The sequence below is a fragment of the Telopea speciosissima genome, chromosome 6, assembly GCF_018873765.1.
Source record: "Telopea speciosissima isolate NSW1024214 ecotype Mountain lineage chromosome 6, Tspe_v1, whole genome shotgun sequence".
Lineage (NCBI taxonomy): Eukaryota > Viridiplantae > Streptophyta > Magnoliopsida > Proteales > Proteaceae > Telopea > Telopea speciosissima.
This window is the reverse complement of record NC_057921.1, coordinates 62,329,154-62,353,319: the sequence shown is the minus strand read 5'-3', so window position 1 is coordinate 62,353,319 and position 24,166 is coordinate 62,329,154. Positions and strand designations below refer to the sequence as shown.

Sequence of the window (24,166 nt, the reverse complement as noted above, 5' to 3'; positions counted from 1 at the left end):
GCAGGGGTAAAAAAATTAAAAGTCATTTGGTAGGAATTTTGAAAGTAATTTAATGTACTTTGTGTGTGACATCTGTATAAGACAAGGGACAAAAACATTTATTAGTTAACCACTAATTTTTTTTTTTTTTTTGGGGTAAAAGTTAACAACGTTGTTGACAACAAGATACACTCTTTTCAAATAGACACGTGAAATGATAGGATTTATCATTGTTGAAAAAAAAATATTTATATTAAAAGGACAAAAACGTAAAAAAGTTTAAGGTTATGTAAGATTGCTCCATTGCTCCTTAGTGATAGCTGGTTCAAGTTGAGAAAACTACGGATCTTTATCACCTCTACTTCTTATGCGGCCCAGTTCCCCAATTCCTCTAACAAAGGGGGATTGGAATGATCACCCTATCCCTGTCCAAACACTCTGCCTGGGTGGAGTCCACCATCCCCAATTAGAGCTACTGGGGAACTGGGCTAGACAGAAAATTGGAGGAGATAATTTTTCTGAAAACTGCGTGCATTGTGACCCTCCCAAATCTTTGGTGGCAGGAGCTTCATGTGGACTGGGTACACCCCTTTTTTTTAATTTTTTTTTCCACCAACCTTTGAAACAAGATTTTTCCAAATAAAAATACATGTTAAACAACTGATTCACTATAACATCAGAAATGTTTTTTTTCTGATATTAATTTCGGCGGTTATTACCGTTGACCTAGCAGGAAGATTCATCCAATGAATCTCCCGCCAAAAACCAAGAAAACTATTATATCATTTTTAATGGATGAGTAAACTCGAAGGAAGTGAAAATCACCGGCAACAGAAAATGTTGTACTGTTTAGTAATCTTTCCTTTCTATTGATATTTCCAACTTACAATTAAGGCTTATTTTTTTAATGCCTGTGGAGCCCATTTTGGATAGAAAATTTGGGGAACCTTCTCAGTAAACAAAGGGAAAGAGACCGTGACAAACTAACAAGGAAGAGAGGTTTATCAGAAAGCATATTCTAATACTTATTTTCTTGTAATTTGAGCTTTCAGATAAAGACCCTTTGCGCAGAAAAGAAGCTCATCATCAGGAAATAGATCTCTTATTTTTATTTAATTTTTTTAAATTTCCTTTTCTTTGAATGGGTTGACAAATTTATGTTATAACTTTGAAGCCAAGGTTTGATTTTGGTGTCTGGGTTCCTAAGGTTTTGAGCAGTCTTCTCCCTTTCTGCAGAGAAACTAGGGTTTTGTTTGAAGAATTATTGAGGGGTTTTGAGTTATTGTAGAGAGAGAGAGAGAGAGAGAGATAGAGAGAGAAAGAGGGCTGAGAGATTTGCAATATTTCTGTTGCAACATAAGTTGGACTAGATACCTAGTGGTATGCTTTCTCCATGGCTGTTGTGAGTCCTATTCCTACTCTTACAACACAGATTGGACGAGTTGAGATTCATGATTTTGGTTTATCTGGATTGAGGAACACTTCTGGAGAGATTGAAGAAGAATCTCGACGTGTAGTGGAAGATAAAATCTTTGTGGCAGTGGGGAACGTTGTGAAGGAGAGCAAGTCAACTTTGTTATGGGCGTTAAAGAATTCAAGAGGGATGAAGATCTGCATCCTCCATATTCACCAGCCAGCTCAGATGATCCCATTGTGTAAGCTTAAAATTTCAAATCCTCCAAACATGTTTATCTGATTCTCTGTTGAGATTCATTTGTTGTTGTTTTTGTTTTTTTCAATTGATCTTGGTTGAATAGCAAACTATCTCATGGAAGTACTCATTTGTTGGACTTGGACTCTAGACTAATTCTCAGTTGTCTGTCTAACACTCTCAAGATTTGTTATTTTCATAATTTTTTACGTCAAGTTTCCTTTAAAGTTTTGTTGATATTGATGCTGATCTGAAACTTAATGTTGGTAAGAATTTATATTATGTTTTATTTGTCTTACTTATATGAGACACTTTTAGTTTGTATTACGAATCTAGATGACATTCTGGAACATGAATGGAGAGCTTGGAAAGCAAAGAAAATATAGAATATATATTTTCAAACAAAAAGGGTGTTCAGACAACCAAAAATCAAAGAAATATAAATGTATTTGAAAAAGAGGTATTATGGGGCATGTAGCCGTCCCCATTCAGTTGGGATAAGGCTGAGTTTGTTAGTTTGTTGTTGTATTATGGGGCATGTAAATACCATGGAAATAATTTAAAAAAATGGAAACCTGAATCTGTTTGCAGTTTCAAGGATCTTTGTGGGTCAATTGAACTAAAATGGGACAAAAGCATGGCAAATTCAGGCTTATTTTTTGTTACGAGTGCATTTGCTTTGGAAAACAATTCTCTCTTTACTAAAATGTCAAGAGAAATCTAAATTTCTTTCCATGTAACACTAATAAGTTAAAAGTTTTCTTCTTCTCTATCCCTAAATGGCTTCTGCTGTTACTGACTAATTTTCTTATTGTTTTGTTTCCCTGGGTCTCAGTGGGTGGGAAATTTCCAGCAAGCACACTGAACAAACAGGAAGTCATGGCATACCGAGAACTTGAAAGGAAAAAAATGCATGATGCTCTAAATGAATACATGTACATTTGTCGTGGAGCAAGGGTATTGCTTCTTCTTCTCCCCTCACTTTTTTTGTTTTATTGATTTGATAGATGTTTTAACTGTACATCTTGTTAATGTTTTTAGTTGTAGTGTAGCATAGTGATCCAATTCAATGTGAGGAAAGAATCAAAACCAGTTAATGGCTTGAACTGCAGTGATTCTGGCCAGTAGTCGGTCTCCGTACATTACCTTCTAACTTTCAACAACATGACAAATATATAAGCTTTTATGTATTTAGTATCATGGACCCTCATTTTGGGTAATTAATTGTCTGCTCACATTTTGAATGATTATTGACCTTAATAGTTTACCTTTATAGGTAAGGGCAGATATGATATACATTGAAAAGGACAATATTGAGGAAGGGATTGTGGAGCTCATCACTCAGCGTGGGATGAAAAAGCTAGTAATGGGTGCAGCAGCAGACAAGCAATACTCAAGGTATGAAAAATACATTAAAAGTTTTTCTTTTATTTTATTTTTTCTTAAAAAAAAATTCTTTTAAGAAAGATTTAATTGGATTTGTAGATGCACCTCTCCATGAGAGAGAGAGAGAGAGGTCTATGTCAATGTGGTCATTGCTATAGAAATTATTACAATTTGCATACAAACATACACATGTTCCACAAATCCATGACTCCTGATTGTTTGGCCAGTGGACTGCGTTTTGGATGCAGCATGCCAAAGATTGGACTGATGGGTGACTGAAGAGAAAATCACAATTGTACGATCTAGAGCTAAATGTTGATTGATTTATTTTTTATAAGGCTGACGAATGATGAGAAAACGAATTTTAGGTGATGTGCCAATTTAGGCTGGCATTGGGCCTGTGCCAAAGAAATGTGCTCTTGGTTCAGTTCCATATGAGGTTTAATAGAACTTATACATAATATACCCTCGTGAATTTGGGTACTCTCTTTTTGGATCGCACCTATAGCTTTTAAGTTGATGAGTTGGTGAAATTGAGATGCCTTTGCTAAAAAATGCCACCAAAAACTAATATTGCTGACCCTATTAAAACTTACACCTTCATGTGCTCACTTTCCCATGCTGCTTCATACTGCAGGAGAATGACAGAACTCAAGTCCAAGAAAGCAATATTTGTGCGTGAAAAAGCACATGTTTCCTGTCATATATGGTTTGTCTGTAAGGATTTCCTCATCTACACAAGGTATGTCTTTTTTCCCCACTCTTCAAGCTTGTCGAATTGGGGAGTTTCAGTATTTATTTATTTAGTCGGCAGAAAGTAGTATGAGGGATTGGGATAATCATTTGCAGTGTAATCTAAGGGCTCACCTACTCATTGATACAAACTGTTCAATCAGTGAGTATAACCTAAAAATCTGGGAGTTGGCACACCGTTTGACTTTGATCAGTGTAGTGGTAGTTCTTTTGGCCACATATATAAGGTGGAGTTCCTACCTAAGATGATGAATCTAGCCCATCATGGAAATCCTTTTCTATATATTCAATTTACTTCAGAAATCTCTCTCTCTCTTAAGTTTTGATGAACATGGCAACTTATAGTGGGAAAAAACATCCAACACAGGGAAGGCAACTTAGAGGGAAGTGAACCAGCTAGTCCAATCAGAGTAACTAGCCAAGTGGAGCATTTGGGATCTAAATTTCCTTCTAGCCCCAGGGGACAGAAGCATTATGTAAAGCTCAGTAATCCAATTCAGGACCTGTTTCGAAGAGCTGTATCTGTCAACAATGGCAGTTCTAGAAGAAAAATCTCATCATTATCTTCCCCAGAAGGGACTGCAGGAATTCCAACAGCGCCGCCAATCCAATTAGGTGGGGAGGAGTTTGCCAGTGAATGTGAGGGGAGTGGGACATCAAGGAGGAGTCCTTCTAAGTTTTCAGAGGTTTCAACATGGTCTGCAAGTGATGTGCCTGAGACTTTTGAGTCGATCTCAACTGTGAGGGATGAGGGAAGTGAAGCAGGGACAGTATTATTCTCACTGCATGGATTCGAAGAGAATCTTCATGATTCATCTCTTCCAAATACACCGTTGCGGGTATGTATGATTTATCAGTTACTGTGTTATTCTTTAAAGAAAGGATGTGCATAATATCCCATTAGTGTATCGATTTGAAGTTAGTGTCCAACAAATATATCCAACCATTTCAATTCTTGATCCTCTACTTGTAGTGTTGGACACATTAATAGTTTGAGCTTTTGTTGACCCATGTAGTAGCTTCAACAAGTCAAGGCATTTGCACTAGGATTTCCTCAGACAGTGATTAGAAGGCCATCTACTAATAATATAGTTTTGGGAAAAATAAAAGAACTTTTCTGTTTTCGTAATGCTACAGTATAATGTTTGAGAGTACTGATTGTTTTAAATTAAAAAAGAAAAAGAAAACATAGGGCAAGATTTGTACCTCTCTCAAACATGCAAACATACACACACACACACACACACACACACACACTTGCATGCAAGGGTTTTTCCTTCCAATACTTTACCATGTGTACCATTTGGCTGATACTGGAGTACTTTTCAAGTTTCTACTCTGAAGCTATATGCTTTCTACCTTGTCTAGATTTCCTTTACCACTCAGATATCAATTTGGATTCTCTTTTAACTTTTCATTTACTGGGTATGCATGTTTTTCTTTTAATCAATTAGTCCACTAGAATCCTGATTGAATATGCATTATAAGAGTTGTCTTTATCTTCTAAAGAGAAAAGTCTATGTGAAATTATGTAAATACAGAATACTAAGTTTTCATATTTTTGCGTCTCTATAGTTTTTAGAGAAAACGTAAACCTCGGGACAATCTAGGCATCCATTCTCCTCTGCAGCCAAATAACTGTTACTAGGCCTAACCCACCAGATATGACTCTCCTGTCCAAACTTGAGGTGCTCATGAGCTGGGCCAAGTTAATTCGTGGGACAACCCATTTATATGTTGGGCCTCAATCTTTGATCCAGGCCTAGCTCTAATAACTCTGCTGGGTTGGGTCAATTTCTAATGAAATCCTGGAGCCTATTGTGGCCCAATAACATATTAAGCCTCATGCAGCTTCAGCAAACCCCAAGCCTCGAAGATAAAACTTGTTTCTTGGGTTTTAGAAATTTGATTGACCTCCTGAATTGATTTAGCTAAGTTCTGAAATAATTCATGGGATTCTGCAGGAAGAACAGATGAAAGATGACATATATTATCAACTGGAACGAGCCATGATGGAGGCTGAAAAATCTAGACGTGAAACATTCGAAGAATCTCTCAAGCGTAGGAGAGCTGAGAAGGATGCTCTTGAGGCTATACACAAGGTAGACTTATTTTTTTCACTATCTTCTTTAGTACAGGATCAACTAATAAGCTTGGTCATGCTCGTATAGGGCCCATTAGGGGAGAGGATCCTTTGTTAGAGCTGGTTATGTGCTCATATTTTGCTAATTCCTTTGAAAAACATAAAAAGGGTACACACAGGGACAGGCTAATATAAATATATATCGTGGGATTCCATTTTAAGCTAAGTAGTTTAGATTAGATGCTTGTTCTATTCCTGTTGTAAGTACATCTCAGTCTTTTATTGTAATTATGTTTTGGGCTTAGCTAGGTAAGAGGTTTATTTCCATTGTGACACTGTTTTGCCTTTAATATAAATATACATTGGCTGGTACGGTAGAACACACAGATTCTATCGCCAAGCCTTCTCTTCTTCTCCCTAAATCTCTTTCTCTCTTCTCTCTTCTATTTTTAGTTACTGGTTACAGGTTCTGGGTTTGTCACATGACCAGAAACCATGTGTGTATAACCCATCCTTTCATGCTGTATGTTTTTTCATGCCTTTCTAAGCACTAGCAAATTATGACTCTAGGAACCAGCATTAGTGAGGATCCTTCCTGCAATGTTTTAAGGACCCATTGGATCATCCACGTTGTTGACCGTTTCTGATGCTTTTTTAGGACTTTCCTGATCTGACTGTTGGGTCAGGTGATCAGAGCATATTTATTGCTGATTGCCAATTGCTGGGCCTGGACAACTGCTCACTTTGTCCTTTTTTAAACCAATTGCTTTCCCTACCCAAGGAGCCCAAATTCCCTTTTGGTTAAACAATAGAGAAATCCAATATGCTACTTTTCCTGAGAGTAATTTTGCTAATATTGCTGATTATGAAGGGTATTTTAGTTGTGGAGCAAACTAAACAGCACTATTGCTTATTGACATTTAGCGATTCATAATGGTTTTTTTCCTTGATCAAATGTCCATGGTGATTTTTATTGTTTTATGACCTGCGACATGGTGTACATGGGTGGTTCCATGTGATATAGGACCCACATCCAAATCACTAGTAAAATTTTGACCCAAAATTAGTAGAGAAGGTGGCTCAAAAGAAAAATGCCATTTTATCTTTTATATTCATTTCCTTCTTGTAGCATTTTTGCAATTTATGAAACTCTGCATTGAAGTTTGAACCACTGGTCTTGCTCATTTTTTGCTAATTTGACCAGTGGGATGGGTGCAGGGTCCTCTATCACCTGCATCCACCCATGTCCTGCAACATGGTGCGATTCTGTTTTTTTAAGAACCATTCATGTCTAGATGTGCTGCCACATGGTAGATCATGAAGCGCTCTATCTCACTAGAAGCTCTCATTGTAATTATGCTTGTGTTATTTTAGTATTTCTTTTTGGTCAAGTCTGGAAACAGCCTCTCTGTGAAAGTAGGGGTAAGGCTGCATACATTATGACACTCCCCAGACCCTGCTGTGGCGGGAGCCTCGTGCACTGGGTACGCCCTACAAGGGTGGGGACTGTAAATATTTTATTATTCTCAAGTATACAACATCCAAAACTTGTTTAACAGTCACGTCAACCTTTTATAGGCTAAAGCATCAGAAAGCTTGTACGAGAAGGAAAAGAAGCTGAGGGAAGAACTGGAAGTTTTGCTTTGGAAAGAAAAGCAAGAATTGGAAATGTTGAAGATACAACGAGACCAGGTCATGGAAGAACTTCGGGTCACCCTGGACCATAGATCAAGACTGGAGAGTCAAATTGCTGATTCTGACCAAATGTTATCAGAGCTGGAGGAGAAGTTCCGCTCCGCTGTGCAACTCTTGGTGAATATGAGGAATGAACGTGACGAGTTACTGACAGAGAGAGACAATGCAGTAAGGGAAGCTGAGGAGCTGAGGAAAACTAGGGAAGAGGAGGCCACCAGCTCGTATACCCCTCAGTTCTTCTCTCAGTTCTCTTTCATAGAGATCGAGAGAGCTACTTGCAACTTTGACCAAACCATGAAGATTGGAGAAGGGGGATATGGGATTGTTTATAGAGGAAAACTTCGACAAACCCCGGTAGCTATTAAGATGTTGCACGCTGATAACTTGGATGGACATGTGGAGTTTCAACAAGAGGTAAATTCGGTGCAAGTCTCATACAAGTATGCTATATAACTTTAACTAACATACATCTCATTGGATGGTAGATCCCCTATGATCACCCATGTTGCTCGGATATTGCATCCTACTAAAGCTCATTATTTTTGAGAAAAGTTAAATGTCACTATACCAATTAACATTTAATGCTTCATGACTAGCCACATGACACTACATGGATAATCCAAGTGAGAGTCAAATGTCACTATGCACAGTGGCACCATCACACTTGTAAAATTTCAGCCTTACAGTGGAGCAGCTACCCGGCTACTATTGTTTCTGCCATTTGCAGGATTGCTTTAGCCCAAGGATTTAAAACTCGGGATTATGACTAGGATTGGTCATGGGCAATCCTTATCCAAACCCAACCCTTACCAATCTTGGTTGATTCTGGGTGAAAAGGTTGCAAATGCCTTCATAGAATGAAATAATTTTGGTATTGGTATCGGATTGGTGGATCAGCCACAACAATCTCAACAGTTGAAACCATGATTTGGCCAATCCAAACATTAGATGTCCAGGGCACCATTTGGATTACCCATGTGTCAACTTTTTATGGGCCATCTCAACCAAATGGCCCATCATGTAGTGGACTCTTTTTCCTTGTATTTTCAAATTTTAAACTGTGGAAGACTGATCTAGTCATTCCAATTGTTGGATAGAGACAACCGTGGGGCTTGGTCATTTGTCAAATCTCATACCTATATCAGAATTTTTTTTGGAAAATGATACTGTAAACCCACCAGGATACCAGTTTCCAAGAACTCCTAATGAAATAACTCCTTTTTGAAATCAAACAACTGCAGAGGCAGTCACATGGTATTGTGTGTTTTTTTTTTTTGAATTTCTGTGAGAGGTTTATGGAAATTGCATGCCACAGTTGGTTCACATTATCAAGGCCCAGATTTTTTTTTTTTATTTGGTTTCACATCCCTCCATTTTGTGGGTTTCACACATAAAGTCTCCCATGTGGCATGTTCTAACAGCACCATTAGGCTAGCAAGTCCAACTAAGCATAGCATGGTACTTTGTCCTATCATGTTGCACCATGTTATCTATCTCTTGATATACTTTTCATTCTCCTTTTTATTTCATTCTTATAAATGAAAAAATAAGTCACCTATAAATTGGACTGCTACAAAATCTACCATTTTATGTAGGTATGAGTTGTACATTGCACTTTCCAAGTTGTATAGAGACAGAATATTGCCAGCAGTGTACATCAGCATCAATACTTTATTTTGAAAGAGCTTACTCTTCTCTTTGCTAAATATATTATGTTTGAGTGATGGGTTGTTTGACTTTTTTCAGGTGGATGTATTGAGTAGAGTGAGGCATCCAAACATCGTTACCCTCATTGGAGCTTGCCCAGAAGCCTGGGCGCTTATCTATGAGTACCTCCCCAATGGCAGCCTCGAAGATCGGCTTGCCTGTAAGGATGGAACTCCCCCTCTCTCATGGCAAACTCGAATACGCATCGCCGTTGAGGTCTGCTCGGCCCTCATCTTCCTCAACTCTCACAAGCCTCATTGCATCATTCATGGCGATCTCAAGCCCGCCAACATCCTCCTTGATGCCAATTTTGTCAGTAAACTCAGTGACTTTGGGATCTCCCACTTGATCCGCCGTCCTGAGAGTTCAAACCCGTCCACGTTATCCTATAAAACAAGCCCAAAGGGAACCTTTGCGTACATGGACCCAGAGTTTCTGGCAACCGGAGAAATGACATCAAAGTCGGATATCTATTCATTTGGGATCATAGTACTGAGGCTGTTGACAGGGAAACCAGCCATGGGAATAGTAAAGGAAGTGCAGTATGCACTTGAGAAGGACAATCTGATTGCGGTGTTAGATGCATCTGCCGGTAACTGGCCGTATGTGCAGGCCAAACAGCTGGCTCACTTGGCATTGAGTTGCTGTGAGATGAGAAAAAACAGACCAAACCTTGAAGAAGAGGTCTGGAGGGTGCTTGAGCCGATGGGGGCTTGCTGGGGAGCCTTGTCATTTTCCAGGTTGGCATCAGGGGAGCATTGCCGCGTTCCATCCTGTTTCATTTGCCCCATTTTCCAGGTCAGTTTGCCACTTGGTAATTTGCAATTGGATACTGTATGAACGTGAATTATAAATCAAATCTTTAGGAAATTTCTTATGCAAAAATTCAGCTCCATCAAAGGTTTATTCATTGCTGATCTTTCTTATTGATGAAGTTATTTAACATTTGGGTGAAAGCTCCTGAGAAAAAGCTTCTGTAAGGTAGTTTAAGATGGTCTGGTGGTGCTGATTTTTGGCATAAACTGGAGACACCCATTGATATTGCTGGCAGTTTGTTTTTGGCATAAACTGGAGACACCCATTGAAATTTTACAATTATGTTTTCTGATTCCTATTTCATTGCATTTGAAATTGCAGGAAATTATGCAAGACCCACACGTGGCAGCAGATGGTTTCACGTACGAAGCAGAGGCTTTGAGAGCATGGTTGGATAGTGGTCATGACACTTCACCCATGACAAACCTTAAGCTTAGTCATTTGAGTCTCATCCCCAATCACACTCTTCGTTCTGCCATACAAGAATGGCTAGAGCAACCCTAAGGTTTTTAATTTGTTCTTCATTCATTCATTTGTTTCATGCCTTTAGTGCCATTCCTGCCTCTCTTTGTTTGTATAGCACTCAAGTAAGGTTAAGTTATGTATATATCTACCAATGTAAAAAATATAAATCTAAGTGGTATGTTACAGATAAAGCCACATACCATTTAGATGCTCTTTCCCTTTCCCTAACCATGGATGAAGGCAGCAGGCTAAAGTGGCAGCTAAGGAGCTGTATGACAACGTTTCTGTTCCAAAATATTGTTTCTGAGTTAGAAACCGTTTTTTTGTGTTTCTGTGATTTTGGAGTAATTATGTATCAACAAATGTTGTATGGTAAAATTGAAAAAAAAATTTGTTTTTGTCACTAGAAAAAAAAGAAACATGTATGGATTGCATATTAAGAGAAGAATTTCTTCTATTTTGTGGTGGAGGTGGTGGTGGTACTGTTGTGGTGGGGGTGGGGGTGGCGGTGGTGGTGGTGATTCGTGAATATCGAGTCTATATCGTGCACATTTTTGCTTTCAGTTTGTGTTTCTATTTTTTTGAAGCTTGTTTTTTGAGTTTCTCAAACCATTCCAGAACCATTTCTATCACCCAGTTCATTTTAAAAAAACACAAAAACGGACCGGATAACACATACAAGATTTGTTCTACTTATGTCCCTAAAAACAGAAAAAAAACATCAAAAATGATTTTTTGGAAGGTTGCCATACATACCCTAAGAATCTATTTTGTCAATGAAATTGAATTTTCTTTTTTCTTTAAACAGTCTTATGATTCACATGATCACATATCCAATTGCTCTAACCCAAATATCTCAGTTCAGATTTCATATTAGTTTAAATCTGAGCTTATAACCGGAATGAATTCTCTGATCCTTGGTCTGGTCTGGTTTGAATTGGGTGGTTCTGGATCAATAGACTTCCAAAAAAAATACCCTAGCCTGATTTTCTTTTAGTTTAGATTTATTCTGTTTGATTTTCTTGAGATTTAACTTACAGAATGGAATTATTTCCAGATTGGAAGGAGTTCAAAAAGTTCAAAATAGTATTAAGACCAAGTTTTTATCCAAATTAATACCTCTCACAGGAAGGGAAAACCTCATTTTGAAGAACCAAACCCTTGGAGCTATCAATGAAAAGTTACCTGATTCATCAAAAATAAATAGGGGAGAAAGAATGTTAACCGGAATCGTTATCCTCTCCCGTTACTGCACGATGCAATAATGCATCGTGCGGCGGCTGCAGAGGCCGTGTGCATCATATGGGGGCCGTTGTGCTACATGGCCTCTGTAGCGCCGCATGATGCAGTACTGCACCGTGCAGTAGCAAGAGAGGATAAAAATTTCGTTAACCGGTGCTATGCCTGAGTGTATACCTGCACCTAGGCACAGGTGTGCGTGCCAATTGACACTGATCCTAATTTCAACCGTTTCTTCTTGAATTGGAATCGTATCGGCTGATTCTTAGAGCCCGTTTGGTAACACTTTTGTTTCTTACTTTTTGTGTTTTAAAAAAAATGGAATCTACCGTATGGATACACCAGTCTGTTTTTTGTGCCGGTGAAATAAACCGGGTAAAAAAAACAACTAAAACACCTATTTACGAAACAAGGTTTACCTTCTACAGTTTCAAAACGCTTCAAATGAAACAAAAGAAGGAAAAATTGCAAATGTGTGCCCGATAACTTGAAGACCCCTAAGCTCCAGCGACCACTCTTGCTTGCGACATCGTCTTCTCCAACAAGCAACGAAACCCTAGCTCTGGTCTTCTCCAACGAAACCCTTGTTTTTGCTTCATGCCATCCTTCTCGACCGAAACGGAATCGAAGGCATCTAGTGGGTAAAACGAATCTCCATTTTACTTAGGTAAACCTCTTCTTATCAGCTTCTTCTTCTTCGTCTGTGATCTTCTTCTCCTTCTTCCTCTGCTCAGCTTCTTCTTCTTCGTCTGTGATCTTCTTCTCCTTCTTCCTTTGCTCAGCTTCTTCTTCTTCTTCGATTATTTTGTTGTTGGGTTTAAAGATTGTACTCTGATTTTTGCAGAAAACCCAAAAAATCCAAGACTTTGAGAGGCTCTTCCCCAACGATTGAAGCTCGAGTTCACAATTTCTGACCTCTCACACACCGATCCAAGCTCCACAGGTAAAAGCCCTCTCTTGATCCATTTGGAATAAATTATTTTCTCGTTTTTGTACCATCTCCTTGATTTGTAAAACCTTGTTGCTGGTTTATGTTGGTATATCTGTGGTTGTCAGTGAAATTAGGTTTCTTTCTTGGTTTATACATGGGATCTATGTAAATAGTGCCTTTGTGGTGTGGTTTATGCCAGAGAACAGATCCAGTGGATCGTATTCACTTGTGTGTGATATCTGAGATACAAATAGTGACCAAATCTGAAGATATGAGTAAATATAATACTTCTAAACAGCCTAAAATGGAATAAAATTAAGGAGAAATGTTAGGCTAATGGGTTTCTATGACTGTGTGAGATGAGTTATGGTGATTGTTGTCGGACAAGGTGATATTCGTTCTAATTCTGTCTCATTACATCCATTTGGTGCATGGCAACGGGCTTCAACATGTTGGTCTTCCCCGCTGAATGAGATGGTTCCTCACCTAGATGCTGCCAATTTTTATGCATCAATGATGCTTCCACCTCAGGGGATGCATCCAAATCCTGAATGGAATGGCTATCAGGTAAATTTTATTCATGCTTACCTTTTCATCATAAACTGTACCCTGATATCCTGGGGGAAAAGTTGTTTGATGAGATGCTTCTTCCTTGTTTTTAATGGGTAACAATTTATTGGTAGGACAAACAAAAAATGTTCACAAGAAGCAGCCAAAGAGGCAAAGCCACAGCTAGTTTTCAATATTATACCTACAGTAAGCATTGAGGGTTCAAGGGGGGGGGGGTTGTTAAGGGTGGGATATATTCTTGAATTTCTGGTGCAGGAGTTCCATTGATGTTGGTAAATAGCAAACAATGACAATGATATGTAATGCACTAATGCTATAACTAATTATCTTGCTAGCTTAATCTTAAGCATGATCGAACAATCTTTAATAGGGTTGGTCAAGTATCGACTTGAATCTAAGCATAGGCTCAAATATTCTAAGATTTAAGCTTCTCTATCTAGATTTTAACTTTCTCAACTTTGCCAATTAGACCAGTATTATTACTGTCACTTTTCTTCTTCCACCTAATCCATTGAGGCTAACATGTCTTATATCTATGGCTATTTGGCTCTGTTTGAGTAACTATACTGAAACTGTGTGGCAATGTTTCCGTGTCAAAGGGTGAGAGAGAGAGAGAGAGTACCCATACTATATGCGTATTGGTTCCTGCAAAATCTGGATACTTGTTACTGTTGTTAAAAGAGATGAGGTCGACCATAGTATGAAAAATAGGGGGTGAGCTCCAATTTATCACAAATGATACTTTGTTCTGTTCCAACAAATGCCAAGGAAGAGTATGATGAAAAATCAAAGAAAATGTTGCAAGTGTAGACAAACTAGTTACATCTTCTAGGCAACTGTAATGCCTTGTAATTTCTGGTACTTGAACAGCAAATAAGTACAGTTCACTTATAAACTTGAGATTCTTAGATTACAGTACATTCATCCCAATTTCAATACAAAGTGCATTTCTATCTAATGTTGTTACTGGGCTGCTGGCCATGTGGTTACGAGTGTGCTTGGTTGAGGTTCGTGTGGCCTCAGCTATAGCTATCAAAGTGAAGAGAAAAGTAAAGAAGAAAATGAAAGAAGAAGAGTAGAGTGGGAAGAAGTTGAAGGAGAGAAAATAGAAGAAGAGTTGCAGGCAGAGATGGAGAGTGGGAGCTGCTGCCCTGTTGCAGCAGGACTGGAGGTCAGCTTCCCTCTTTCCTCTCCATGTGTGTTGTGATTTGGTGGTGGTTGGGGTGCTTTGGGTTACTTGTAAACTTCAAACTCTACTTGTTTGGTCTTTAACTCAAATTGGTAGAGCACTTGGAACATGCGCATGTCTCAAACATGTTCCAAGGGAATGGTGGTTCGAATCCACCAAGATCCTTTTTGCATAGTCATACATAATCATGGAGGATGTTTTCATCTTACTTTTAAGTAAGTTTAGTCAAGAAATGGCATTTTTGTAATAATTCATTAACTTGGTAAAAGGTGTTTCAAAACAGGTTTTACCAAACGGAGTTGTGTTGTTTTTTTGTTCTAAAAATGTTTCTGGAATAAGTTTACCAAACACCGTTTTAGAGCCCAGAAACATGTTTCCAACACACAAAAAATAAATTGATAAAGGTAAAAAACACATGTTCTGGAACAGAAGCGTTACCAAACGGGCTCTTAGTCATTTTCTTTATTAATCATTTTGAATCAAATCGATTCATGGGCCGATTACCGATTCCTAAACCGATTCAATTTTCATTATAAAATAAGCTTAGATTCCCAATCTTGAACTGATTCAGGCCGATTCGAGTGTTAAACAACGGACAAAGTATAGGCTTCAGGGAGATGTTCTTCTTCTACTTCGATTAAGCTGTTGCTCTGGTTTTTGTCGGCTTCAATTCTACTGACAATGAGGGTTTCAATTTAACAGCAGAAAGCAGAGAAGAATAAGGGAAGAGCCACTGAAAAGGGCAAAGTTGAAGATAAACAAAAATTTAAGGATAAAAACGAAATTAAGTGAAAAACGAGTCCTTTGATTAGTTAATAAGTTCGCGTATTATATGAGTATTAAACGCGTATCTGGACGTATTAATAAATAAAATGTTTTTTTTACGGATTTTTCAATATATACGGTAAAATTCGTGTATTTTATAAAACCACGTATTATACACGAATCACGTAAACTAAAACAAAACCCCACAAAACCCATCACCCTTTCTTCCTCCTTTGGTGTTATGAATCGTAACCCTAACTAGCAATCTCGATCTGCCGGCAAATCCCCTTCATGTTCTCTGTATCGGACAACCATTGCAGCAGCCTAGAGCTCCACAAGTGCCATCTTCCTGCAGTAGCCCCTTCATCTTCTCCATCTCCGATTGTGATCATATCCACGCCTTCATTTTCTCTATCTTCGGACGCCTTGTAGCGGCCCCCATTCGAGGAGGAATCAACTCCAGACTCGTCCCTGGTTATCTATTTCTCCTGTACAGGTGAGTCTCTTCCCAATGATCTGGTGGTCTCAGGCTCTCAGCTATGCATTTTCACTATTTCAAGTTGAATATTTTTGGATCCAAATACGACAGTTGTGCATTCAGTATCCTAAAATGCTGAACCATGAGCTTGATTGTTGAACCATAAAAGTTCACTTTGATAGTGGTTTTACTATCACTCTTCCTAATCCCTGATTTCTCAGTAGGTTATTTCCTAGACGTCCAAGTGTTGGTCTTAGTGTTCCTTTGAGGGTAGTTGTTGGATGTTGAAGGTAAAAAGTGTTCTAGGTGTTCTTGATTGGTCTTTGTGCCACAATCCTGTTTACAACCTCTGTGAGGTGAAGGCTGTGAGTTCCTTTTATTTGCATTGCACACTTCCATTGACGATCCCACAATATACTTGAGCTGTAATTAAGAAACATGGAATTCCAATACTGTCAATTGCTCCATTGAGGAATCAAATCATCAAACTTGGCCCAATGTGCAGAATGTAGATGATTGACGACCCCACAATTATTCTATTGTGTTTATTTCATTTGTGATACCTCTATATGCTATTATTTTGTTTATTAGGTGATACGAATATGTTATATAGTGAATATATACCCATATTGTTGTTTACAGAGCTGCTGTATTAAACACGTATTAAACATGTGCCTTATCATTGCCACACACGTTTTATTATGCCAGTTTTTTGAAAAGTATTATTGCCGCCTGATCCGTTTATTCCATATGTATCCATACCCATTTTATTGCCGTTCCCAAACTTACCAAGGTCCCTTCTACTTGACTTCTTGACCTCAGTGCTCTTAAGCTCTCAACTGCAACCTCTACCAATCCCCAATGTTTTCGATCTGTTAGAAATTTTCTCCAAAGCGTTTTGGCAAATCTAAGGTACGTTTCACGGTAACGCTTCAAATCTGATTCTCTCTCTCTCTGATTTGCTTCAGATCGGTATCTGTCTTATTCCTGTAGTACGAAGTGATCAATTTAAGAGCTGCGGATGAAGAAACACCATACAGCTTGTGCACTTACGCGTTAGATTGTATTTCTGAACTGTAGTGCATTTAGATATCAACAATTTCTTCTTTGACATTTTGCGTTCAAAACACTATTCATAATTGTTATCACTGTGATCGTAAAGAGTAAGCAAAGGATGTAAAATCATGGTATGTAGAGGGTGCATAGTTGATCCTTTGTAATTATATCATTTAGGAACCAAAATTCTAGGAGAATTTCTGGAGTCAGAAGTCAAAAGGATTGCAATAATTGGCATGTTGAAATACATTACAGGTTAGGGTTACAATTTGTGTAGAAGAGAAGATCACTTAAAAATTTCAGTTCTTTTATACGTACCTGTTTAAGTATGAAAATCACTCATTCACATTTGGTTTTGCTGGGAAAAAAAAGAACGTTAAAAAAAAAAAGAATATGCCATTAGTATATAGTCTCTTTAGCAAAGTAAATTTAATTTGCATATCTAATGAAAAGGAAAATATTCACAGCTGTATTTTTTGCGAACTCAAAATGCGTCAACTGATTAAATTTTCCTCGTAACTCCTAAATGGCCAAATGGAGTTGCAAACAAAAAGCTCTTAGAGCTTCCTAAGTTCCTTTTGGGGCTTTTCACTTCTACCACTCTGTGCCCTTTTTTTGTCCATGTGAACCTGTTCAATGTTCTGTTTCGAAGTCTTCATTGTTGAAGGGCTGAGGTAGCTTGCAAAGAAATACTTTACCTTCTACTTTGGTGAAAACTGTAAACACAAAAGAGTCTGGTTTTGTTCATGCAGACGAAATGGATGCAACTGATCTTAATAACCCCCCCCCCCCCGCCCCCCAGGGAAGGGAGAAAAGGAAAAGAACAAAAGAAAAGGGAGTTCCATTAACGGTTGGTCATACAATGGCATTGATAAAAAAGTGAGAAAATATATTACTTCAAGCCTGTAAGGTGTGACCACTCAGCTATCTTGCCAATTTTGGGAGACAATTGAACAAATTATCCTGACTGGAAGGAGAAGAGAATTTTCAGCTCTCTCTCTCTCTGTATACACTTTATAATTTTCAATTCTCCTTTCCAACCATTATTGTTAAATTTGAATTGACACAAAATTCCTCCCTTTTCACCCTACTCTCAGTCAACTGTGTGGAGAACCCATCTGGTGTCTATAACTTGGATTGAGTCATTCCGATTCAGTCTGACCACATTCCTAAGAAAGCATTTAGTTGCTACCCTCATTTTAATGCATTTCCAGAAAAGGATTTTCATTCTCGAAAGAAACTCTTTTCCAAACTGGTTTGGATGGTTGCAAAGACAATTTTTCCTTCTATTGATTGTACTGTAAGACTAAAACCAGAATAAGTCTAATCCCAGGTAGGATCAAAGAAAACCTCCAGAGAACAAGTAAGAGAACAATGGGATCTCAAATTGGTTGGAAGAGAATGAGATGATCTCAAATTTGGTTACCACCAAAGAAAGAGTATAATGGGAACTCAAAAGAGGGAACAATAATTTGCTGAAGTAGCAAATAGGTTGAATATTTCTCTTGCCAATGGATTGAATACTCTTCTTGAAAGTAGGATGAATCCCAAATAGAAGACACGAGTCATAACAAGAAGAAAGAGGAGATCGATCAGCCCTTAGGGTTCCGGAAACCCTAGATTTTCTTGGATCGATGATGGGTCTGTTTTTGCAGGTTCAGCTGTTGAAGATGTGCTCTGGCAGCAATGAATTTGATGCTGTAATCTTCAAAAATCGATGAGAACAATCTGTTGAAAAGAAATCCCAGGAACTTTTAGCACTCTTGAACTCAATTTGACTGAACTAGGGTTTAAAATCAAGAACCGATGAAAGACACGAGTCATAACAACAAGAAAGAGGAGATCAATCAGCCCTTAGGGTTTTGGAAACCCTAGATTTTCTTGGATTGATGATGGGTCTGTTTTTGTAGGTTCAGCTGTTGAAGATGTGCTCTGGCAGCAATGAATTTGATGCTGTAATCTTCAAAAATCGATGAGAACAATCTGTTGAAAAGAAATCCCAGGAGCTTGTAGCACTTTTGAACTCGATTTGACTAAACTAGGGTTTAAAATCAAGAACCCATGGAAGAGGATGGAGGAATGGAATGGGCATCTCACCCTTATGCCTCTCACCTATCCTAACTCAGGATTTCAACATTGCATAAACAAACTTTTCTATTATTTAAATTCGTGTACAATGCTGGCCTCCCTTACAAACTTATATAGAAGACTCAAAAATAGACTTAGACAATAAAAAGGAAAGGCCTAACCCAATCTAATGAAGTAATAAAGAAAAGAGACTCAAAAATAGGACTCTAACTAAACTAATGAAGTAAATTCGTTTTCCTAATTTCTATCCATATTTTAGGCTTGTTAAATTGGCCAATTACAATGTAAACATATAGAATCAAAGGCCCCGGACATGCATAACCCAACCCAAGGTTTATTTCCACTAAAATAAGCCCTCTAAGTGACTTTTCTGCATCAGATTGCTTCGGATAAGGTCAAGAAGTCACAGTTTGAACAAAAAATGAGGATAGATGAGGTTTATTGAGGTGTACAGAATTAAGGAAGGTTACCACTAGCCTCGGTTGCATGAGCTGTGTGTCAGTTGCTAATTGATTGTACTTCTTCTGTTCAGTTATTTGCTTTTGTAAACTCAACCATTCTTATCAATTCTGTGCAGACTGCAGAGTGTTCAAATTTGATAGTTTAATCTTCCAGTACTGGGATAATATGAGTTTCTACCCATTGTCAAAACAAAGAAAGAGTAATACATATTCTCTTATCTTCCTACCTGCAAAACTCAAAATACTTTGGGTAATATATAGGTTCCCAGGATGTCTGCAATATGAAAATTTATAAAACTGTTCATAAGAATCTGGTTACTCTATTGGGATTTGCCACATACTGATAATGTTTATTTACTAGAGTCCTATCATTCCCATTATTACTATGATTTTCAGAGATGCTCCTCCTAATTACATACCCTTTACCGTGGGCCAATGCATAGTCATGCTTTTCTGTGCCTTTTCTTAACTTCCTGATTTTTTTGAATCACAACTGAAGTTGGTGGCTCTGATTTTACAGAAAAGAAAGCAAACTAGTTGTCTGGCCATGGCAACTGAGGAGCCCAAAGACTTACTAAAGGGTGTGGATTGGAAAACTGTGGGTGGTGGTTCAATTGATGGATCTAACAGTGGACCAGTTGTGAAGAAACGGCTCCCCAAAAAAATAAGGCAAGTCCCAGACTACTATTTCCTTCCCCGAAGATCCTTACCCTCTGCCATTGCCGTCTATGGAGCAATCTGTGTTGCTGGAGTTGGTGCCGGGATGTTGGTGGAAATGTGGATAGACAAGAAAATCAAAGGTATGCCTTATTCTCCCATGTGAGTGATAATAAAACCTCAAAATGTGGTGTCTTGATTTAGGGGCTGTATTGTTCTTCTAGTTACAGCTGACCCCAATTAGTTGGGATAAGGCTGAATTGTTGTATTGTTCTTCTAGTTACAAACTCAGTTTTTCAACCCACAATTTGGTCTTGTGGATTGTTTGTGCATCCCAATAAATGCAGTAACATCAACTACTGTAACAATTACAGTACCTGAATTAGCACCTGGTCGTAAGAGGGAGAGAAGAGAAGAGAAGAGAAGACATGTTGAGAGAATACTGCCCACTGTTTCAGTGAGGAGCAGAATATTGAAACCGTGGGTAGGGGGAAGTTTATATATTAATTAGAAAACCAGAAATTACAAATAGACCCTTGGGTCCACAACTTAAGACTAGACTTAAGTTTACTTTACACTATAGGAGAGAGAACTAAAAGACCATTACAATAGTACCCCTATAGAACTGACACCAGTTTAACAACTGTTGAGGGAGAGAGAGAGATAGCCAATATAATGATTTTTGGATACTTTGGGCCTGTATGGCATTGTACCTAGAACAGGATTGGGGCATTCCAGCTGTGCCCAAAACACTCCAGAACATGTTGTTCATGTGCTAGTGTACCGTTCCTAGTTTTAAAATGTGTTGGTCATTATTTCGTGGAAACTAGAAAGGGAAAAATATTCCATGATGCGGAACAAAAAAGTGCTCCCCCCCAAATTCAAGGCAGAGAGCAGATCTTCAACAAAAGAAAAAAAAAGGGGGGGGGGGGCTAACAGTTCTATTGAAAAAAAAGGAACCTTATGTACTTAGTAGTTATGGATGGAAAGTAGTTACTGCTTATAGGCTCAGTGTTGTTGCTTATGTAGATCTTTGTCACTACTTATGTTTCCTGCACTGTGTTTTGAATTGAAGTTTAAAGCTAAAAAATTTCACTGGCCTTGCAGAAGATGGAGGGGTCCTTTGGGAGCTGGACAAGTAGCACATGAATGGATTAAAGGGCTTGGTGGCCCGGTGTTCTTTTTGGTTCTGTTGCTTTGCAGGTACAATATATACATGCTGCTAAGATAATTCAAGATCCGAATGTGAATTTTTTTGGTGTTAGATCCATCTGTTATTGAATTCTAGCTGAAATTATTTCAGCCTATGAGGGAAAAACATCTGTAGTTATGAGGTTCCAAGACAAGAAAGCTTTTGTTGTTTCCAACACCACGAGGAGATAATTCAATATGATTGAACAAGGTCAAAAGTAGGAATGGAAATGTGCATTTCTTAAAGTCTTAGGCAGCCAATCCAATGGCAGAAATATTCTTTCTTTAGAGCTTTCACTGTTGATTTAGCTTTTGAATTCGGTGCTAATGGAGAGTGATGCAGTATCTAGGCACCAGTAGCAATGCTAGGAGAAGAAGAATAGTTTGCGGTTTTAGGAATCCTAGTATCACTGGGAATCTTATTCCTAGTCAACTATGGAGTTCTATTTAAGTAGAGTTCTGTTTTCAATTTCTTTTCCTATTTTGATTATTTTTGTGTGTTCTAGTTCCGGCTGGATTAGGAATCTATAAGTCCAGTCTTGTTATATATTGATTTCCTTTCATTATGTCAAGTCCTAGTTGGTTTAGGAACTCCAAACACAGCTGGAGGTTTTTGAGTTAGTTTTGGAGTTGTTTTAAGTCTTTTATTGGTTAATTAAGCATCTAGTTTTGATTACTAGTTGGTTTTAACTATTTCTAGTCATGTCAGGAGTCATATTTTGAGTCTCTATATATTTATATAACCAGCCATAAAGGCACGTGAATTTGATGAATAGAGTATTATCTTGCGCTATTTGGTTCTGTGAGATTCAGAGCTATTGTTGTCTCTGGGATGTAGTAAAGCCCTTGGTGGGATTCCATGCTTGAGTTTGGTGGGTTGCCAACTCAGAGGATCAGGTGGATGCCTAACTTATATCTTCTCCTCTTTTCTTCTTGTCCATTGAACATGTCAGAGAAACTTTTCACTTATGTACGCTTTATTTCCTTTTCTGTTAGCTTGCTGGTTTATAGATCTGTTAATTGATTCTATACTGTGGCTATCTTCAATGCATAATTCTGATTTCCAGCTTTAATTCTAGTTAAATTCTGTTTTCAATATTCAATCCTCTATCGAATTCCAGATTTACTGTTTCAAGTGTGATTTCTCAAAACTCTATGTTTTATGTTGATCTTTGAGGTCTGGATTTAGATTTCTATTCTGTTACTAGTTCTAAGCCCACTTGCAATTTTAAAATCTGAACTGTCCAATTGATATCTAAAATCCTACGGCAACTAGGATTTAAAAATTCTCATTCTGAATTTGTTTTCTACTGTGAGTTCTCAGTTTTTAGTGCTGATTCTAGATCTGTTTTCATAATCAGATTTTGCTGCTGAATCCTTGGAATCCTACTATTGCACTGATTTCTTAAAGGAAAAATTACATGATTAGCTACTTTTGGGTTTTCATTTACAAAACTGTCCACCCTATGTTTGAGATAACAAAAATAGACAAAAACAAGTTAAGGTTTACAAAATTGGACAAAATAGTGTCTCTCCTTCCCACATTTACTTTTTTAGACATTTTTACCCCTGTCATTGTCTTCTCGCCCAGGCATTCTCTGTTCCCTGCAACCCTACCCTTGTCCCAGCCACCGCCATTCTCTGTTACCCCAAGTAACAGAGGAAAAAAAAAGAGATTTTTTCAGAAGGGAACTACCGAGGAAGGAAGGAGAGTCATTGTTTTGTCTAGTTTTGTAAAACTAAACTTGTTTTTGTCTATTTTTGTTTAACTTCTAATTTTCTCCTCCATCTTCTTGCTCCTCCCCCCCATGGATATCTAGAAAATGGTATAGATTGGCTACATGTCAAATTTCAAACTTCGATGCAACCTTAGATTCCCTTGTCCGCCATTTCTTTCAAGAAAAGTTTCTTTTTTCCATTGGATTTTCCTTAACTTTATTTTTCCATTTGGCAACTCTGTTTTAGCTGAAGCTTGACATGTGAGCATAGGATCTTTGGGTCAACCTATTCACAAAATTTCAGCTCTTCCAATATGCCTCATAGCAGATATTTCCATATGTCTAGAAGGGCTCTATAATTGCTAATTACTAGACCAGAAATTTACATCCTTTATTTAAGAGCGAGAGAACGTTGTCTGGGCCTCTAGAGCTTGCACGCGTGTTGTGGCCAATGGGAGCACACACACAAGCATCAAAGTGATGGGATTTTTGCCTTTCCATGGGGGCAGGGTGGGCATTGTGTCCAGGCGCAAGAACCATGTTGGCCACACAACTAGGTAGCGTTCTTTTTCCCTTTATGTAATTACTCTTCTTAAACCTTCAATAGTGTATAGGAAAAAGAAAAGTAAATGGAGAGCCATTCAGTTTTACGGTTTTTAAATGTTAACCATCTATAATTATGGACCTTTATTTGCTCCATATCTTGGGCAGTTCCATTTTCCCAAGTTTCTCTAATCGAGGATGGCGGAAATGACCACCCCCCTCTATTAGAGGAACTTGGGGAAATGGAGCAGATAAAAATACCTATAATTGCTCAGAGTTTGGAGAGAGCACAACAATGTCTGGGGTATTCATTATCCGGAGCAATTATCCGGATCATTAATTGCTCCATTTTCCCAAGTTCCTCTAATAGGGGGAGAGGAAGTGAGCACCCTATCCCTTGCCCGGGTGGGATCCACTCCCCTTTATTAGAGGAACTTGGGGAATTGGACCGAGCAGGAATTGGAGCAGATAATTTTCCTCCTTATTCAAAATAAAGTCACTGGTTGAAGTATTGGTACACATGTATGAACATACAATGGTTGGATGCTTATACAAGAGGGTATTTGATTGAACTAGACTTCGAAATTTGACATGTGGTTAATCTAACCAGGTTTCTCTATCCAAAGGTTGGAATAAACATATTATTTGTTCATGTGGTAGAATAGATGTATTGTGACGTTTGAAAAATTATCAGACCCTTAAACAATAATAATTCAATTTTTTTTATTAGAAAAAATATTTTGTT

At 38.1% G+C, this 24,166-nt stretch overlaps 2 protein-coding genes across 4 annotated transcripts; both read left to right on the top strand.

Moving 5' to 3' along the window:
* The first annotated feature begins 1,346 nt into the window (after positions 1 to 1,346).
* LOC122664987 (U-box domain-containing protein 33-like) lies at positions 1,347 to 10,734 on the top strand. Its single transcript, XM_043861034.1, has 9 exons — positions 1,347 to 1,634; positions 2,466 to 2,587; positions 2,907 to 3,028; positions 3,654 to 3,758; positions 4,137 to 4,608; positions 5,734 to 5,871; positions 7,431 to 7,961; positions 9,294 to 10,052; positions 10,392 to 10,734. The coding sequence occupies exons 1-9, from the start codon at positions 1,373 to 1,375 to the stop codon at positions 10,572 to 10,574; spliced, it is 2,694 nt and encodes an 897-aa protein (XP_043716969.1). The 5' UTR covers positions 1,347 to 1,372; the 3' UTR covers positions 10,575 to 10,734.
* Positions 10,735 to 16,544: 5,810 nt separating this feature from the next.
* Positions 16,545 to 21,404, top strand: LOC122664093. 3 transcript variants are annotated; one of them, XR_006333283.1, is made up of 4 exons: positions 16,585 to 16,602; positions 17,019 to 17,024; positions 19,833 to 20,112; positions 21,077 to 21,404. XR_006333283.1 is itself a non-coding variant. In XM_043859780.1 (3 exons), exons 1-3 carry the CDS (start codon positions 19,273 to 19,275, stop codon positions 21,109 to 21,111), a joined length of 330 nt encoding a protein of 109 aa, XP_043715715.1. In that variant the 5' UTR covers positions 19,239 to 19,272; the 3' UTR covers positions 21,112 to 21,404. The 3 variants fall into 3 exon arrangements, 1 of the variants encoding a protein (XP_043715715.1); XR_006333282.1 differs by lacking the exon at positions 17,019 to 17,024 and having other exon boundaries at positions 16,545 to 16,631; XM_043859780.1 differs by lacking the exons at positions 16,585 to 16,602; positions 17,019 to 17,024 and adding an exon at positions 19,239 to 19,287.
* Positions 21,405 to 24,166: the final 2,762 nt, after the last annotated feature.

Excerpts from the sequence above, each read along its gene's own strand:
- LOC122664093 (XM_043859780.1), top strand. Across the intron at positions 20,113-21,076 it reads GATAGACAAGAAAATCAAAG|AAGATGGAGGGGTCCTTTGG; the intron begins GTATGCCTTATT and ends CTGGCCTTGCAG.
- LOC122664987 (XM_043861034.1), top strand. The coding sequence starts at position 1,373 with ATGGCTGTTGTGAGTCCTATTCCTACTCTTACAACACAGATTGGACGA. Across the intron at positions 2,588-2,906 it reads ACATTTGTCGTGGAGCAAGG|GTAAGGGCAGATATGATATA; the intron begins GTATTGCTTCTT and ends TTACCTTTATAG. Across the intron at positions 3,029-3,653 it reads GCAGACAAGCAATACTCAAG|GAGAATGACAGAACTCAAGT; the intron begins GTATGAAAAATA and ends TTCATACTGCAG.